The sequence below is a fragment of the Aulonocara stuartgranti genome (genome assembly GCF_965226115.1).
Source record: "Aulonocara stuartgranti genome assembly, chromosome: 13".
Taxonomy (NCBI): Eukaryota; Metazoa; Chordata; class Actinopteri; order Cichliformes; family Cichlidae; genus Aulonocara; species Aulonocara stuartgranti.
The window spans coordinates 14,703,150-14,721,015 of record NC_138949.1 but is presented as its reverse complement, the minus strand read 5'-3'; the positions used below and the strand labels follow the sequence as shown (position 1 = coordinate 14,721,015).

The 17,866-nt window shown below is 39.8% G+C and overlaps 1 protein-coding gene across 15 annotated transcripts in view; it reads left to right on the top strand.

Moving 5' to 3' along the window:
• The window catches only part of LOC309720212 (neurexin-1a-like), a 256,636-nt gene that overhangs the window by 106,231 nt on the left and 132,539 nt on the right, over nucleotides 1–17,866 (top strand). For 13 of the 15 annotated variants that reach the window (XM_082556897.1, XM_082556887.1, XM_082556904.1 and 10 more), the window contains 5 exons: nucleotides 5,614–5,817; nucleotides 8,229–8,255; nucleotides 15,077–15,199; nucleotides 15,719–16,100; nucleotides 17,087–17,277. In XM_082556897.1, coding sequence (XP_082413023.1) covers nucleotides 5,614–5,817; nucleotides 8,229–8,255; nucleotides 15,077–15,199; nucleotides 15,719–16,100; nucleotides 17,087–17,277 — 927 coding nt within the window. The remainder of the gene's footprint in view (nucleotides 1–5,613; nucleotides 5,818–8,228; nucleotides 8,256–15,076; nucleotides 15,200–15,718; nucleotides 16,101–17,086; nucleotides 17,278–17,866) is intronic. The other 2 variants (XM_082556890.1, XM_082556902.1) reach the window with 1 other exon arrangement.

The window sequence follows — 17,866 nt, the reverse complement described above, 5'->3', positions numbered from 1 at the left end:
TTGTATAGTTGGAACTCTGTTTAGTGTGTGTTTTAAACGGATCTATTGTGAAATGTAAAGTTATCTGAAGAGTCACAGCTTGTCTTTTTTAACCATAACTTGTATGTGGACAGTGCTTATCTGTTGTTTTCTCTCTAACCTCTACTTGTTAGTCTTCTTAGGGCAGATGCACCAAATGTTACGGTGATGCAACGCTTCTAGAACCAGTATAAACGTTTCTATGGTATTTTAAGAAGTGCAGCATCGATAGAAATGACACAAAGTGTGCCAGTTTTTGTAAAAAATAAAAAGTATCAGGAGCAACATGTTTCATCCAAGCCCCACCATTCAAAGGCTACATGGCAAAGGTTCCTGACCTGGTTCCTGTAGTTTTCTTGCTTTGGCTTTGTGATAAATGCTTCCTGTCCATAACGACTTAATTATGAACACTGTTTACACATTAAAACTGACTGGGAAATGAATAAGGCATCAGAAATTAGTCAAGTAGTCATAAGAAAATTTGGAGTAGTCATTTAAAAACCTTAATTTTGAAAGAAAAGGCAACTATATGTGTTTCTTTTAGTTTTTGTTTTTTATTCTTTTAATATTGACCCAGTCTTCTAGCAATCGTCTGACTCGGGAAGGCAATTTCTGGTGTGAGTCTTGCCACTGGAGTGGGGAGGGAGTAAGTTATTATGTCCACAAACCAACCACCCCCCACCCCCTGCCTTACCACCTACATACACACACACACACACACACACACACAAAACCTTGAGTATAAATGGATGACGCTGATTTATAACTCCAACTGCACTTTAGAGATGCTAATGATACTGATGGAAATCTGGCAAATGGCACAAAAACAAAATGATACAAAAGCACATGACACTGTTGTGAAATGAGGCTTGTTTAGTCACGAACGTCTTGAAGGTATGTGGCACGTGTTGCGAATGCAGTGTTTTAGTTAGTTCTGAGGCAGGAAATTAATATTTGATTTAAAAAAGGGAGCAAAAAAAGCAGAAATAAAATTTAGTGTAAAAGAAAATAATTTGATCTCCATATCTGATGAACGTGTCAGTGAGGCTTGTCTCCGCGCTACTTTGATTTTCCACATGTGCACGTCGGTTTTAGCTAATGAGTTGACAGGAATTAGGACACAGTACATGAGGGAGGTGGAGTGGGCAAGGGATACAGATCGTTTCTCTTCAGGAAGATAATTACTTATTCAGAGAGCGTTCTTGGGTCCAAAGATATAATCCAGCCTGACTTTGCTCTGAAAACAAAAACAAAAAGCTGAAACAGTTCCACATTAAGAGACTGCGTGTTGCAAAGATTTCCTCCACCGTGACCTTCTGTACTCTCTTTGAACACCAGAGCCGTGTTCTGGCGTCTCGGCTTCTCCGTCCAACTCTCATTTTCTGGCTGTCTCTGCACTTGTGTATGAGACAGGCATTAGCGAGAGTGTGAGTGGGAGCAGTGGTACAGAGGATGGGCTCTGGCGTGCTGCCAGCTGTTTTGAATGCTCCAGATTGCCTCTGCACTGGTAGGATGAAGCAGGCACCAGCAGGCCGAGGAGCTGTCAAAAGAATTACCCCAGCTCTCACTTATCCATGCATGGTGTACCACCCGGTGGCAAAATACAGCTACTGCATATGGCAGAGGAGGAGGACGACGACAAGTAAAAGGAGCAGGAGGTGGATCTTCGGAACACAGCCACGGAGCTATTCACCCTATTTTGAGACATTTTAATTAAGCAGACAAAGCAATTTTCCCCCCTTGCATCCCAAATGTCTTCCCCTTCATTGTTCCTCCAGTTGCTAATTAGCCCAAATATTAGTCTTGCAGTGTGAGGCTAAAACAGCCTCCCAGATGGTGTGGTAGGTGTGTTGTAGTACATGCACATATTCCCTAATGAGATTTGACATGCTGGATTCCAGCACTGACAGCACCTGCATCATTTCACAGTGGCTGCAGCTGAACGTGTGCTTCAACATACCCGCAATGGATAAGCTCGGTGCTGAAGATCAGTGTACAGATCGATACATGAGTCTGCTCATTGTACACCAGACATACCTAACAACTTGCTGATTTGCAGTGTAGAGGCTTTGCACTGTGCTTTTACCAATAGTGATGCTATTAGTTCAAAATATATATTTAAAAAAAACTGTATAAAATATAGCAGCCTTACAGCTTCAGGGTACTCTTAAGGGATATATCATTAAGTAGAGCCTTGAGTCTACTGCAGTATATTATTGCCAGCATGTACTAAAGGTGTCTAATACCTTGCTCCAGAGCATAGTGCACAACAATACAATGCATTAACTACTTATGTAAATTAGTGTAAATAAAGAAAAACTCTGTTCTTTGAGAACATTTATTGCTTTTCAGAGCATAAAGCCATTTGCCATCGGTCCAAAGCAAAAGCCAAGAGGTGCAGAATGCTATTGCATAATTGAGAAAAGCCCTTAAAGGAGAATATGGCTGAGCGTTAGCATTAAAGCATGTTTTAGCCGTGCCCTTTGACAGCACACTGTGTTAGTCACCATTCAGCACACTTGAATCTAGTCATAATTAGAGAGAACCGGTTGTCCCGCGCCCTTAAGCGATGGACATACATGTGTAGAAAAGTGAAAAACATGGAAGACGCGTGACTGTACGAGCGCTGGGGGTCCATTTTTTCGAGGAAAATGTTGAGGAATAGCTCTGGCTGAAAGATTTTGATAGCGCAGGATAGACCTTGAGAGATGAGCTAATTGTCCTAACATTCTCGACCGGCTGAAAGATTTTGATAGCGATTGAATGCAAAGCTGTACTACTTGTAGCTTCCATTTCATAATGCAAGAGCTGAAGTTGCATATTATCCCAATCTCAGCTGATCTATTTTCCATCTTCGCTCTCATTTCATAGCTCAGATAATGTTGCCGTATGGTCACAGGGCAGCAGATGTGAAGCTGGCCCATGATGCTGCTTCCTCTCTGTGCATACACAGAACATTGTTTCCCTGTCTGAAGAAATCCACTCAGCTTGTAACTTGTTTCCACACTTTTAATAGCCAGTGTGTCTCTTTCGTGGATTGTCTATACTTGGGTTCAAAGACGGCTGCGGTGAAGAAGACATGAGCTGCCTTGAATTATTTATCATATCTCTGAGCCATTTCCTCCTGTTTATTATGGATGTTGAACACAAATTTTCCAAAAGCCTTTTGGCAGTTGTTTTCTGGCAATTTTTGAATTGGGTTGAGTCTGGTGCCCCGATACTGTGGGACATCACAATCCTGTGGCATGCAGCTGACAGCTCAGCCTTCCTGCAGAGTCTGCTCTCCTCGGGGGGAGAAAGCAGGAAGAACTGTGTGCCTGTCTGCCATTACCCCACCCCTTGTTAGTAGTACAGGCTTGTTTGTTACTTCTCTGAAAGTGCCCCAACGCCCCCTCAAATCGCTACTTGTTTTCTTGTGAAAATCAGAAAAGAATGTTGCATTGAGCTTTACACGACAGAAAATGAATGCTTGGTTTAGTTTGGTATGCTCCATCTCCCCTCTGACAGCCTCCTGTTGGGTTGGCACAGACAGAAGCTCCGGCTTCAGTCCTCTCAATTTATTTTGATATTAAACATGGGAGTGCCATTAAAAATGACTCGGCTTGCAGGATTGGATTTTTGACAGGTCCTCACTTTGCATTAGGTAATGATTCCCTCACATGTCATCCTCCATTTTTTCCATATCTGTATTCTGGAGCTTTCTTATTTATGACATTTTAGATAGTCCCTTATATGAATTTCAGCAAAGGTGACATCTTGGATGAAATGCAATATTTACTCCAGCTGTGATTAATTTTATCCTCCTATCCAGTGTGGGGAAAAAAGCTGAAGATTATGCAGATGAGGGAAATGTGAAATGTCTTTCCTTTATAAGGGAGCTTGCATAGATTACATTTAGCAAATGATTCATTTTTCTTCACCCTTAAGGAGACACAATGCTTTACAATTTAAAGGAATATATTAACAAGTTCTCAGCATCATCGCTGCATGTGTTTATTCTTTAATGTGTTGTTTCGTGCAAGCATAATGGATCTTGTTTCAGAGCGAGGTGCTAATTCTTTAGTAAGAATTCTATACAGGTCAGCACTCTGAGCTGCCACTCATTGTGCAGCAGTAATACATTTTTGCCATGAACCTAAACATCAGACAGTTGCTGTTAATGGACACTACAAAGCATAATTAAACACTGAGGGGGACTTTTTTTTTTAAAGTTCAGATACTTTTCCTGCAAGTATCGGGACCAGGTGCAAGGTGATATAACAGAGACACATTTTTCAAGTATTCGAGAAGCTTGAACAGTTGCTCCGCTTTTTCCCTGGCATTGGCTAACAGTTTCCAAATGTAGCTCTTTGCTTTAGCTGCCTGGCAGGGAGCAGACAGTTTAGCAGTGGGAGCTCGTTTGTCACACGCCCCTGTCATCTGCATCATACCCCAGGAGGGTGTGGAGAAATTGGATTTGGGTGAGGAATGTGACGGAGTTATCCCAGGGGATGGATGTGACATTGGCTCTGTGTGACGAGGAAGTGGTGATGAGGTGGTTTGTGTATACTGGTACCCTATCACCCACAACAGTCTCCATCTCCCGTCCCTCAGTCTCACCTTATATCTGTCTGGCTCAACTCTGCAGCTGCAGTAATGGCTTTGTTATTGGGTTATGGTTTAGTTACACTACCGGAAATGTTGTTACAACCTCCTGCCAGCGTTAAACAATCTCCCCAGCATTTCTCCAGACGGCCCGCTTAATGCTTTGAGTAAATGCTGTCACCCTGAGCAGAAGCTCGATATTCAAGGTCCATATACTATTACAATTCTGTCATCGTTAGTGTTTTTTCCCCTCGGTCAATACCAATTTCTCCTTTCATGGTTTGCCACTATTACATTGCAAATACAAAATACTTGTGGATGCCACTTGTTATGTAGGAGAACTTGGACTTTGAGTTTCTTTTATTTGTTTGTCACGAAGGCTTCATTTCACCTTGGACCGTGTTTTTTAAGCTTAATAATTATCCAAACATGTACTTGCCACTGACTCCGTGATCGAGTCCACCAGCTGAATTGGCACGGGGAAGACAGGAGTCAGTCTTTTGGAGAGAGTTTGGCTTGCTGTCAGCTGTAGTACACAGCAAAATGCGACGCCAGACTTTGACAAGTCTTTACACACTGCTTTTGGGTGACATATCTGGGCACATGCCATTTAACAGTCACTTACTCAGCAAGTTTTTATATTGTATTTATATTTCTAAGAGACTAATTCTAGGATTCATCAGCAGTCAAAATGACTCAGTGTTTCTGCTGTCTGTGAGGCAAGGTAGCTCTAAAAAACCAAAAAAGCTCCCGTCTAAGAAATAGACCCAGACACGCTGACCGTACTTGTCTCTGTTCTGTTGAGTCATATGCTGTATTCATTCCTCTTTTACATGACTGGATATTATTACATTTAATGCACTTGTTTCATCAAAACTGAAAGTCGCGACATTAAATAATATCTGCAATAAGGGCATCATTTTAAGCTGAGCTGACAGGCCCGGTCATTGCATTACCATAAAACTGTTACGGTCTATTTTACCAATCACATATCTTTTTTTCTCTCTGCAGAAGCGACCATCCTCAGCTACGATGGCAGCAAGTTTATGAAGGTCCAGCTACCGGTGGTGATGCACACGGAAGCTGAGGACGTGTCTTTGCGGTTCCGCTCCCAGCGAGCCTATGGCATCCTAATAGCCACCACATCTCGGGACTCTGCTGACGCTCTGCGAATTGAGTTGGAGAGCGGCCGCGTCCGGCTGACTGTCAACTTAGGTAATGCCTTGGATACACACGCTGCGGCAGATAAGTCAAATTAAGCTAGAAACCGCTTTTAAGGGAACATAGCCATATACATACTCCTGCTCTCCCACACACACTCGGAGCAATTGGTCTTCTTTTTATATATATATTGAATAGAAAGAGATGGTGTAAAGACTTTCAATGGCAAGACTCTGCGGCTCTTTGCTCACTGCCAGTCGAGCACACGGCCAGCAATGCCCAGCAGGGAATGCTCACTGCGTGTACCGTCAACACACTCAGATCATCTTAAAATGTGCAGCTTACAGTGCAGACACTGCTGTATTCTGTATTTCCAGTTATAATTCATACCAGGAAGCTAATAATTCTTCTGAGGATGGGGGCATTTATAATATTTAGTCATTGCCTAATGTGAAGCAGTCCTTATTTGGGGCCAATAAATACCCTGCACACTTGTTCTTTAATCACTTTATTTAGAAACACTTTTATCATTGTGGGAGGAATGCATGGTCGTGCATGAATATGCGGCTGTCTTAAATGAGTACAAAGAAAGACACCCTCCACCCTCCACCCCTTCCTCTCGCGTGCCTACAGCAAAAACGGAAAATTGAGGACAAATGAAAGAAACACATTTCGTTTTTTTGTGCGCGCGAGTGTGTGCACATGTGCTTATTTGCTCAGAATAGAATCCAATGATGCCTGTGAAAAGTTTGATATCTCTCAAACAGAGCCTCGGCGCACAAATGATAGCCATCTATTTCTCCTTTCCACTGGCTAAACAGAAATGGGCTCCCTAAGCGGAGCCGTTTAGCGGTGCATGCAAAGTAGACAGCCTGTGTCTACTGTCAACCACAAGGAAGCATGTGTCCCACCATGGAAGACAACAGCGCCACACACTGACAGCGCTGACAAGTCATATTACTGCGACTACAAAAAGATGCCCTCTGATGAAAACAACAGGCTACGGAGTTTTGTTTTCTTTTGGATTATCTTTGACACATTTCAGGTTTTTTTTTTTTAGTTTGTCTGTCAGGTTCAGTCCTCTATGCCTGCCTTCCTTGTCCCTCCTTCAAAAAGCAGAGCATTCCCTGTAAGGGTAGGCTCGTGTTGGTCTCTGGCTGTTTGCGACCACTTTTCTGCTGCGGTTGACAACACATGACAAGCAGGGCCAAATGGGAAGCAGGGGAGGGAGTTCGATCTGGGTCACCTTTCTTAGAGCTCGACACAAACTTAGCCTTAAGAAAGAAAAGAGGCGAAGCAGAATTCAGGAACAGTAGTGGGAGTAGAGTAAGATTAGCTGGGTATTTAGTACAGGAACGCCAAGTTAAGTTGTCACAGTAGAATCAAGATAATTATTTCTTGTTACCGTCAAAGAAAACAGCTGTGTAGTGTAGACTAAAGAAGAGCATTTAGATATTTTACTTAATAAAAATGATCCACATCCCAATTTAAAATACTAAAATCAATACGGTGAAGAAGACTTCATTTAATATCCGCATCGAAAAATGCACTTATGCAGAATGGATGTTTTAAGTATGCTACCACATGAAATATGAATGTATGAATCGCATATACAACACTAGAATAGAGTAATAGGGTAGAAATGAATCTGCTTTATATGATACAAGGAGGTTTTATATAACCTGACTAGATTTTTATTATCACTAAAATGTGCATGAAATAAAAAAAAACATGTTAAATGGCTCTTAGTGGAATAGATGTTATTTTATTGTGTTATTATCATTAGTGCAACATCATTCAGCATCATAATATTGGCTAAGGTGGAGCTAATTTTACTTGCTTACTAAAAAGTGGAATATTTTGAAGTAGGGAAACGGGATACAAAAGTAAAGTATCTCAAACTGAGCTTAGGAAGCACTCGAGTACATATAATTAATGACTGTTTTTTCCCTGCTGTTGGAAAAATAAGAATACCATTTAATTTTGAATTTTAGCTTATTGATATTAGTTAACGATGTAACATTGATAAGTCATGTAACAAAGTAGCAAAAAGGGACAGTGCTTTAAAGTTGTCTTGCACGGGAGACACATGGGGAGAGAGTTGGTATACCTTCCAATTGGCCCTGCATGACCCTGACCAAAATCTGAGGCTCTCATAAGAAAATAATATTAAAAAAGAGAAAGAATTTATCTTGGTGTATGTAAAACATATTTCATAGATAAACATAGCACTGCCATGTAATTAAACATCAATTCTAATGGTTAGGTGAAAAATGTGTTCCTCTGAGAGGCCACACTGCAGCACTTTCACAAGTTTGCTGCGCATTAGATCATGTTTGAGAGCATCAGATGAAGGACAGTGTCCGTGTGTGTGTCCCCAGAGGGGTGGACTGTATGCTTTAATGATGTCTGCAGCTGTAACGTTGAAAGATGAATTTATCTCTCATCTATTCTTCCCCATCTAGATTGTATCAGGATTAACTGTACCTCCAGTAAGTTACTGTTCACCTTTTCTCTTCTTCTTCTCTTAACTCTTAACTGTCCTTTCAGTCCCTAGAAGTGTTGTTTATAAACATGCTTGCTTTATATTTTGCAACTGTTAAAAAAAAAATGTAGCTATGATGTTAAAAAACATACTGAAATCTGACTCGCCCCTTGCATTGACATTGTGTGTCATCATACCAAATTCCAGCTGTTGGAAAATAAGAAATTCCTGGAGAGATGGAGGGAGGCTTGAATTAATTACAAACCCAAATATAATAGTCAGCTGTGATTCTACACACTGGGTTGTTTCTAATTAATGAACCTTTTCACTCACTGACATAAAACACGAGGCAGGTATTTTGCACGATTTCTCAGTCTTCTTCTTGCTTTCCTTTTTTTCTTTCTTCTTCTGCGTTTCACGGCGGTTGCAAATTGATGAGGCCATTCAAAGCACAGAGGAAATACAGAGTGTGATTTTATTATTCTCATTAACCTGCCTCACAGAGCAGAAAGAAGGGGATGGAGAGGGAGGGAGAGAGAGCAGATCTTGTTTGTGGGATTCGCTTTGGATGTGTGTGTGTGTTTGTGTATGTGTGCGCTTGAACAAAGAGGTTACATTGCAATATTTTGGGAGGTAAATATCCTTGACATTTATTATTCAGGAACAGTGATGAATTAATAATTACTTCTCTGGATCGTAATACACCTTTTTTTTCCCTGTTTAATGATTCTGAAGTGGCAGACGCTCTTGGTATCGGCACATAACAACAGAAATACCCAAGTTTAAGCTCCATAACAGTGGGCTGGAGACTGCCACATACTGTATAGAAGGACAAACTGTTCTCTGAAACCAAGAGTGTTAGGTCTCTTTGTGTGTGTTTGTGTTTGTGTGTGTGTGCGTGTGTGTTACAGTAGCTGAAGGTCATTGACTGATGAAGAAGTGGAGATTTACACAACAAAACGCCTTTGCACAGAATCACATGATGTGACCTCTAGACATGTTTCTGTGAGCCAGCCCTTCTTAACACCTTTCTAAATGCTAAATAGCATTGTTTGTGCTTCTTCAATGCATCCCTTGTTTGTGTATGCAAATAAATAGCTCTAAGCTCTAATTCCCCCAATCCACTGCTTTAAAAGGTCATTCTTGGTTTAGTGCGAAGACATAATCATCAGCTGTTATGCTAATATTTGCGTTTTTGATTTATTTCTCTTTTTCCTCTCAGTCTGAAATATTCTTAACACTTTATTAATATTTATCAGTGTATTTATTTTAACATTGTAAATGCACAAATCTTTTGAGATCTATCCATCATGTAAAATTGAGCAGGGAAGGATAATCCTTTAAACTGTGGAACTGCTTAGTGCTAGAAAGTAAAGAGCCATATGGCAGGTAAAATGGTTAATGTAGTTGTTAGCTAAATAAATAATGTAAACTAAAGCATGTACAATGTTAATCTGAATTCATTTGGTTTTTTTTTATGTTCCTATTCTTTTTAAAATAATAGTGCCATATGTGCAGATTAAAGCAATGCTTATATTGGCATATAAGCTGTAAATGTGCTTAAGCTTAGAAGAAAAGTAGTTTGATTTTGTTAATGTAACGTTATGCTAAAGGCAAAATGTTTGAGTAAAAGAAAAAGAACAAGACGGGGGACAGCAAGCCTTCCTTTAATAGAGCCAGACCTGATTGTGTCACAGGAAAATGTTTAATTGAAGTTCTTGGAAAGAACTTTGCTAAGCCAGTGCGTTTCCACTTATGAAGAGTTAGCATTTAATTCAAAAAAATTTTTTTCGCTTGTTATTTTTGTCCCCTTTTTTTCTATGTTAATTAATGTGTCTTGTCAGGCGCTGCGGCTCCGGTCAGCTTAGTGGATGAAGAATTTCAACACCGACTCAAAGAACACATCACTGTCAATTAGGGACCTAGGCTCCCTGGGGCTGCCCAGAGCTGTCTGAAGAAAACACTGCCACTTCGACTTAAACAGTATTAACAGGCACTGAGTGACAACAAGCTGAAAATATGAACTAGAAATATCTTGTGACAGATTGGCTTTTTTGGTCTGTGAGTCCGCTCTTCTATTATTTATTAGCTTGGACTGCAGAAAAGTCACAGTTTAGACCAGGATATGGTGATGAGGGCACCTTAGCGTAATGTGATCATTCACTTCTGATCTTCTTTAGCAGCATTGCAAGGTACTTTTTCCTCTTGTTAGTCACAACGTTAGTCTTTGTTGTGGCTAATTTAATTTAAATGAGGAGATTGTTAAACACAGATGCGACACCTGTTTTCTTGTTAGAAATCATCATATGTTGGAGAGTGATGTAAGGGGAGCATGCATGCATGCATCCTGCATTCTCAGCCAAATGACTCGCACCAATTTCTGGCATCTACATTCAGAAAAGTAATCAAACTACTTCATTATAGCTCAGCTCTCATCTTACCATAAAGAATAGGAATTTCAACTAGAGTTTAATGATATTCACTTATATTTTATGCTCAGAAAGGTAAAAGGAGGGTATAAATCTGGCAACAAGTAAAGGCAGAGCTGTTCAGGAGGACTTTGGGAACAATAATAGTGTAAATGAATTAATCTGAAAATAAAAAGAGGGCTATATAAAATTACTGGAGTGCGTAGTGTAGTGTTTTCTAAGAAAAGCAACAAGCTTCACATTCTTATTAATTTATTCGTTGCAATATTCTTTAAATTAAGGAGCTAATTTTAATAAAGTTCTTGCAGGATTCTATAGCTTCTTAAATTAAGGGAAATAACTAACATCCTTTGAAATTAACAGTGTAATAGGGACTTTTCTGTCATGGGAGGAAGTACTTAATATGACATGATTAACCATGTCATTTATTGCTAAACAGTGCTAGTCTCAGTAACGTCGTGGCAATTTGAGCCTTTCAGTATTTAGCAGTTTAACATGAATTCGAAAACAAATCATTTATCATTTTAATAATGTTTCACCTCTGCTTGTACAAAAGCATTTTCACTGTAGCATTGTTGTTAATGCAGCAAAGTGGTTAGATAGCAGGTTCTGTAGCGAGGTATCCTGCTAAAGCTTTCCCTGTCGTGTTGATCTGGTTTTGATATCTCTGTTGATGGTAATCCGGTGTAGTGGCCTGCTGCTTGGTCAGTGACTTCCTCTTTCCCCCACCTATGTGAGTCACAGTGTCGGGGCATGCAGCACCAGTGTCCGAGCTGTCATCCAGCCTGCCAGAGCTGACTGACTGGATAATCACATCTTCTCATGCTGCCCTGTGCCACACTTCTTCACTGTTCCCTTGGGTCTAAAGTCAGTGAGGCAAGGAGAGATCACTGTAGATCCATCACTTTAGATAGATCACCGCCTGTGAGGGCACTAGAGAGCGCTGACTGGACTAAAAGCCCCTTAATGTCTGGCCAGCAGCTGTTGGTTTGGACCACAGATTGTACTAAAGGCAGAAAACAAAACAGGTCCAGCAGTAGTAAATGCTATGTAGGATTGTGCTTTTTGATATGACTGACCTCTTTTCCTCTTGCCTTTCTTTTCTTCTTGGAGAGCAGCAAGAACAGAATGATAGAAGGCAAAGATCAAGCACGCTTTCAAGTCCAACTCCATCCCATTATTTCATATCTCTCCTTCTTAATCCCTCGCCGGTCGTCTGGTCTCAAGCCTGCCCCGGTGTTTGGTGCTTACAGAGCAGAACTGTGTCTCAGATTGAGTGTGTCCCAGTACTTTGGAACCCTCAGATTTGCATACACATTGCAATGGAGCTTTGAAGATTGCAGAAAAGCAGGAAATAAATAGCCATAAATGGTTCAGGCGAATGAACCTGGAACCCATCTGAAATGCACCGAGCAGTATAGGCAAGCTGTCCAGAGCCTAGGGGTTTTAATACCGTCACTGTGGCACAACCTCATTGGGCTATTTTTTTGGTTATGTGTGCCTGGCAGGGGAACATCAGAGCTGTATAGCAATTCAAGATGATCTAAGAAAGGCTGTATGAAAAAATAATATGCTGCCCTAGTTGGACCAATGTTGGAATTTCCTAATGGAGAAATGTATCCTGGAGAGACTTATTATTCTTCTGATAAGATCACAGAGATTTGGTGCAGTTTCTCTGATTTTAGCTCTCATTCTTAATCTCCCCTTGAGTTTCTGGCACAGGGGTTCTCTACAAACCCATTAATGACTGCAAGCAATAACACATATGACATGCTATCATATAATATGCTGATTTCAGGACTGGATGACAAAATAATCAGAATATTTAAAATGTTTAAGTGATATTATTAGTAAGCAACGTGTTTCTAAAGACAGGAAGATGTGTAAAATATACATTTTAAACAGAATTTCATGCACATGATGTTTCTAATAGATGGAAAGTCTGGATGTTGCATTCATAAATGTGTATTTTACCCCTGTATCATTTGCTTGCATCATCACCCTCTGTTAATAAGCTGGGTGGCTCTTCTCAGAAGTCAGCAGATGTGGCATTTCTGATTTTCAAAAATAATTTTGGAAAATATTGGACTCATCACACAGCTTCACCTCACTCCACCATAAATGAGCTTTGGCTGATTGAAGGTGTCGTGTGTCCATATTTGCATTAGTTGTTATAGAAATAACCTTTTTAGGTGTAGTTTGTGCCTGCTCCAGTATTTCTAAAATGTGATGCTAGCATCAAACACTTTAAAATTATACACAGCTTTGTGCTAAAATCTTTAGTCGCCCCTCATTTCTTTATATTTTTTTTGAAGTGAACGACCACTTTGAAACATGAGCAAACATACATAGAAATATAATTTGGAGTTTGTACAATTCTATCAAGCTTGAAAGTCAGTATTTGCTATGATCACCTTTATTTTTCAACGCAGCCTGAACTCTCTTAGGCAAGCTTTCTCGTAATTTCTTTGAGTAGACTTCAAGACATGTTCTCCAGGCTTCTTGAAGGACATTCAAAGCTCTTCTTTGGATGTTAGCTGCGTTTTTGTTCTGTTCTGTGATTCAATGTTGAATCCGGGCTCTGGGGACGCCAATCCATTACTGATAGTGTTCCACTGTGTGTTTTCCTATCCAGATATGCTCTACTGCATTGGCAGTGTATTTAAGATTATTGTCATGCTGAAAGGTCATTGCCAATCAGGTTCTTTTCAAGATGGTTTTGCATAGTGGATCAAAATGTACTTATTTAAACACCACTGGCTAAAATGCAGCCATGACCAAGCCTCCACCGTGTTTTACAAATGACTGTGTTGTAGACACATAAAGATATTGATTTGAACCAAAAGTGTCAAATGTTGGTTCATCACTCCATAAGACATTTTCATTAGTAATTTGGCACACCTCAGCCTTCTCTCCCTGTTTCCCTTCCTTAAGACTGGCTTCTTGACAGCCACCCTTCCACTGAGTGCATTTCGAACCTTTGGCAAACAGTAGATCCATCTGTTGAAGGGCCAGATGCATCTCTCTGATCCTGTGTCAGGTCTTTGCTGGATTTTTTTTCTTAAGGACATTCTTTTCAGATCTGCTATAGATAATATTTCAGGTCTGACACTTTTCCTTTTATCCCTTACTTGTCCAGTGTTCTCAAGATGAACTGTGCACCATGCTGAGAGTTATCAGCAAAAAGCTTTTCAAGAATCACCTTGTTGTTGCAAAAATGTTTTATTTGTGACATTTTTGGTAAATTCAGTTAAACGAATGGGAACATATTTTGTGTTTTTGAAACATGTTTGTTTTTTTGTTGTTTAGGGGTGGGGGGGAGGGGGGCTGGTTCTGGAGAACCATTGCTCAAGACTGCATTAAACAATTACAGGAAAGTCTGGCTCCTTGGAAGCAAAATATATTAACATGATGGGTGGCTCAAAACTTTTTCACAGTCCTGTGTATTTAAGGACGAATGTGATACAATTTCTCAGTTTCAAAATTCAGTTAAATACAAGTTTTGAATGTGTAAATCCTTGCAAGGCAGATTTGCAGCACTATAGGAAACAGCATTTATTGATTTAATAAAGTGGATTCATTAGCTTTTTTTAAATGGCATCTGTGCAGTTTCAGTAACCTTCTCCATTTTCCAGAGCATCAATTATTTCAAAGGGTGCTGATAAAAAGCACATTCTGTATTTCCTGTTTTTGTACGATTAGCACGAGGGCTAAAATGGTCTGTTCTGTTGTTTTGTTTTTTATTTGTTCCTTTTTTTTCTCTGCTCACCGCCAACCACAATGCTTCCATTATGCAGGTGTTTCTTTTTGCATCACTATTTCATTTTATGTGGTGGACATGAGGGAAATCAAATATTGGCCTGCACTCTTGTAGGTAAACAAGATGGAGAGTGATACTGGGTTGTTAAGTGCCTGTCCAGTCATAGCCTTTTGGTAGTTATTTGCTGCCACCAAGTGGCATGATAGGAATTTAAGAAAATCTCAAAAGAAAGAAGACATCAGTCGTATAGCAAGCTTATATTTGTGTCTCCATTTAACTCAAAGCTCACACATTATGCATTCACAGAAAACACTTGTTTGAATATATTACAGCATCTGATTATGGCCTCCCTCCTATTGGTTCAAAGAAAATAGTGTTCAGGGAGAATTCAGAATTTTGATGCTTTATCTAATGGTGCGATCAGTGCTGCAAATGCAAGTCAAAATGTGTTTTTATGGACCATTAACTATGTTTACCTTAATGTTTTCTTCCTCTGTCCAACTACTTCATCCATTCACATTTTCTTCCTTTTGATCTCCCTCTTTCTTATTCTACTTTTATCAACCTCTCTGTTATGGATGTGTGTATGTGTGTCTGTATTAAGTGTGTGTGTTAACCGCTGTTTGGACTGTCCTGCAGGCAAAGGTCCAGAGACAATTTTTGCGGGTCAGAATCTGAACGATAATGAGTGGCACACAGTACGTGTGTTCAGGAGGGGCAAGAATTTGAAACTGACCGTAGATGATCTTCCACCTGTGGAAGGTACCTCTCATCCTCTTTTTATTTGATGTAATGTAGTAGTTTTTTGAATATGTAAACTTAAATAATCCATAACATGCTTTGCTGATCAGGAAAAAGGGTTTGATCATTTTTCTATATAGAATAAAACCTTTAAAAAAAAAAAAAAAATTTAAGATAAAATGTTGCTGTTTGAAAAGGAAAATAAAATTGTCTCTATTTCTCTTTTTTTCACCTTGTTGTTCTTTGGTGCTGCATAAATGAAATAAGATTGAATTGAAACAAATGATTTACGCACCACCTAACAAGTGAAAGATCCCTGGTTCGGTCCCAGGAGAAGACTCTAATCTCCTGGGGGTTGCATGAAAAGGGCATCTGGTGGAAGTTTTTTTTTCCCTTAAAGACAATAATTGTGAAGCCATTCTTTAATTTCTTTTCAGAGAGGATTTAAAGTGGATCCTTTAATTGCAAAGCAGCGCCCATTTAACTGTCAGATATCCCCAGTAACACCCTCTCTCCCCTTCCCACTTCTGCCGATCAAAGGTCAAATGGCAGGTGACCACACCCAGCTGGAGTTCCATAACATTGAGACGGGCATTGTGACAGAGAAGCGCTTCATGTCCATGGTGCCCTCCAACTTCATTGGCCACCTCCAGAGCCTCTCCTTCAATGGCATGGCCTACATAGACCTCTGTAAAAATGGTGACATTGATTACTGTGAGCTCAATGCAATGATTGGCTTCAAGAACATCATTGCTGACCCTGTCACCTTCAAGTCACGCTCCAGCTATGTGACTCTCACTACTCTGCAGGCCTACTACTCCATGCACCTTTTTTTTCAGTTCAAAACCACCTCCTCGGACGGCCTCATCCTGTATAACAGTGGCGATGGAAATGACTTCATTGTGGTGGAGCTGGTTAAAGGGTAAGTGGAGACTTTGCAGCATTCATTCTGTCAAAGAAAAGTGCTTTGCCTGTAATATATCTTGTTTTGTACCCAGTAGACTTGACTGTTTGATGTCACTGGTGTTTTTTTGTGACGGTTTACACCAAACCTTCACTCAGACACATTAAAAAAATATGCCTGACATTTTTGCTTTGCTGTTGTTGCTGTCAGTGCAACAGTTGTTATAAAAGTCTCCTTTTTACACATACGGCAGACCTACCTGCCAACAGGTGCAAAGTCCAGCAAATACTGACAGCAAAAACCATTAAACTGTGCCTATCCAGTTTTATACCAGTGTAGGTGATGTTTATTTAGGCAGTAATCTCCATAAAAATGGATTATGATTTTAATAATGCACCCCTTCCTACACAGGACAGTTTCCAAACAGAAAAGAATTCTTGACAGCTTTTTTTTTTTATGCCTTTACTTCAAATTCTTCTCTTATCACCTCTACGCCAGAATATTTACTGAAAGAGCTGTCGGCTATTGCTGTTCTTTTTAATCTTCATGAAGGCAGAGCAAATACCCAACATAAAAGAGAATCGACTACACACTTATTGCAGCTATAGAATAACCTTCTTTTAAGTAATGCCGCAAGTTAGGCTTTCCCGCGTGCTAAACATTGACGCCATATTTTTTAATTAAAAACGAGCGTGCGAATCTCAAATTGACTGTAAAGCAAATAATTTAAGGATGATTTGTTCAGCGCTGTTCATTGCCCTTTGTTGTTTATTCTACCTGCCAATTATTAACTTCCACTTTTTCAAACTCTTGTATATTTATGTTTTCAAACGCACAGCCACCAACAGCGACATTTCAGTATAAAATATATTTATATACATGAGCATAATTATTTGTATCAATGTTGTTATTGTTACAGTCTACTCTGATAAACAGTCTATGTAAAGCACAAGATGACAAAGAACACATCTGATATTAGCTGATAGTTAAATATCTTCCTCCAGTTACCTACACTATGTGTCTGACCTGGGGAATGGAGCCCACCTGATCAAAGGCAACTCTAACAAACCCCTGAACGACAACCACTGGCACAATGTTATAATCTCCAGGGACACCAACAACCTCCACACTGTCAAGATTGACACCAAGATTACCACGCAGACAACAACAGGAGCCAAAAACCTGGACCTGAAGGGTATGCACACATACACTCTCTGCAACAGGGCTAGAACGAAATACATTCCTATCCCTGCAGGTACAGTCCATGAATTCCACCTCTAAAGCTAATTATTGGACCTTAGGGTAACTGTGTGCCTTTTGAGAGCCAAAAAGGTATATATATGAAAAAGGGTAATATTTGCAATGTAATATCAGGTCAAATGCAATGGGGATATGGGCAAAAATGTAATGTTTTAATATTTTATTCTTCATTTTAATAACATGATAAGTTTTATTCAAAATATATTAGTCCAAAGGACAGCAGTGTCATCTCTCAGCTACAATTTTCTATTTTTGCGAGGATGGTTCTGAGCTGGTTTCTGTTGGATGCAGGTGCAGATATGAAATAGATGAAGCACTGAATAACCTCTGTGACTAGAAATGTACTATGCAAATGGTAGTCCATTCCCAAATTTATAATTAAATAATAATTAAGTCATTAACCTTAGTTAACTTCTTTTTTATGTCTGTTATTGGCTCTTTTCCTCCTTATACTAAGGTAGAAAATGAGACAATATAAGGGATGCCTTTCAAGGGTACACCAACAGCACCTTAGAGCATCCCTT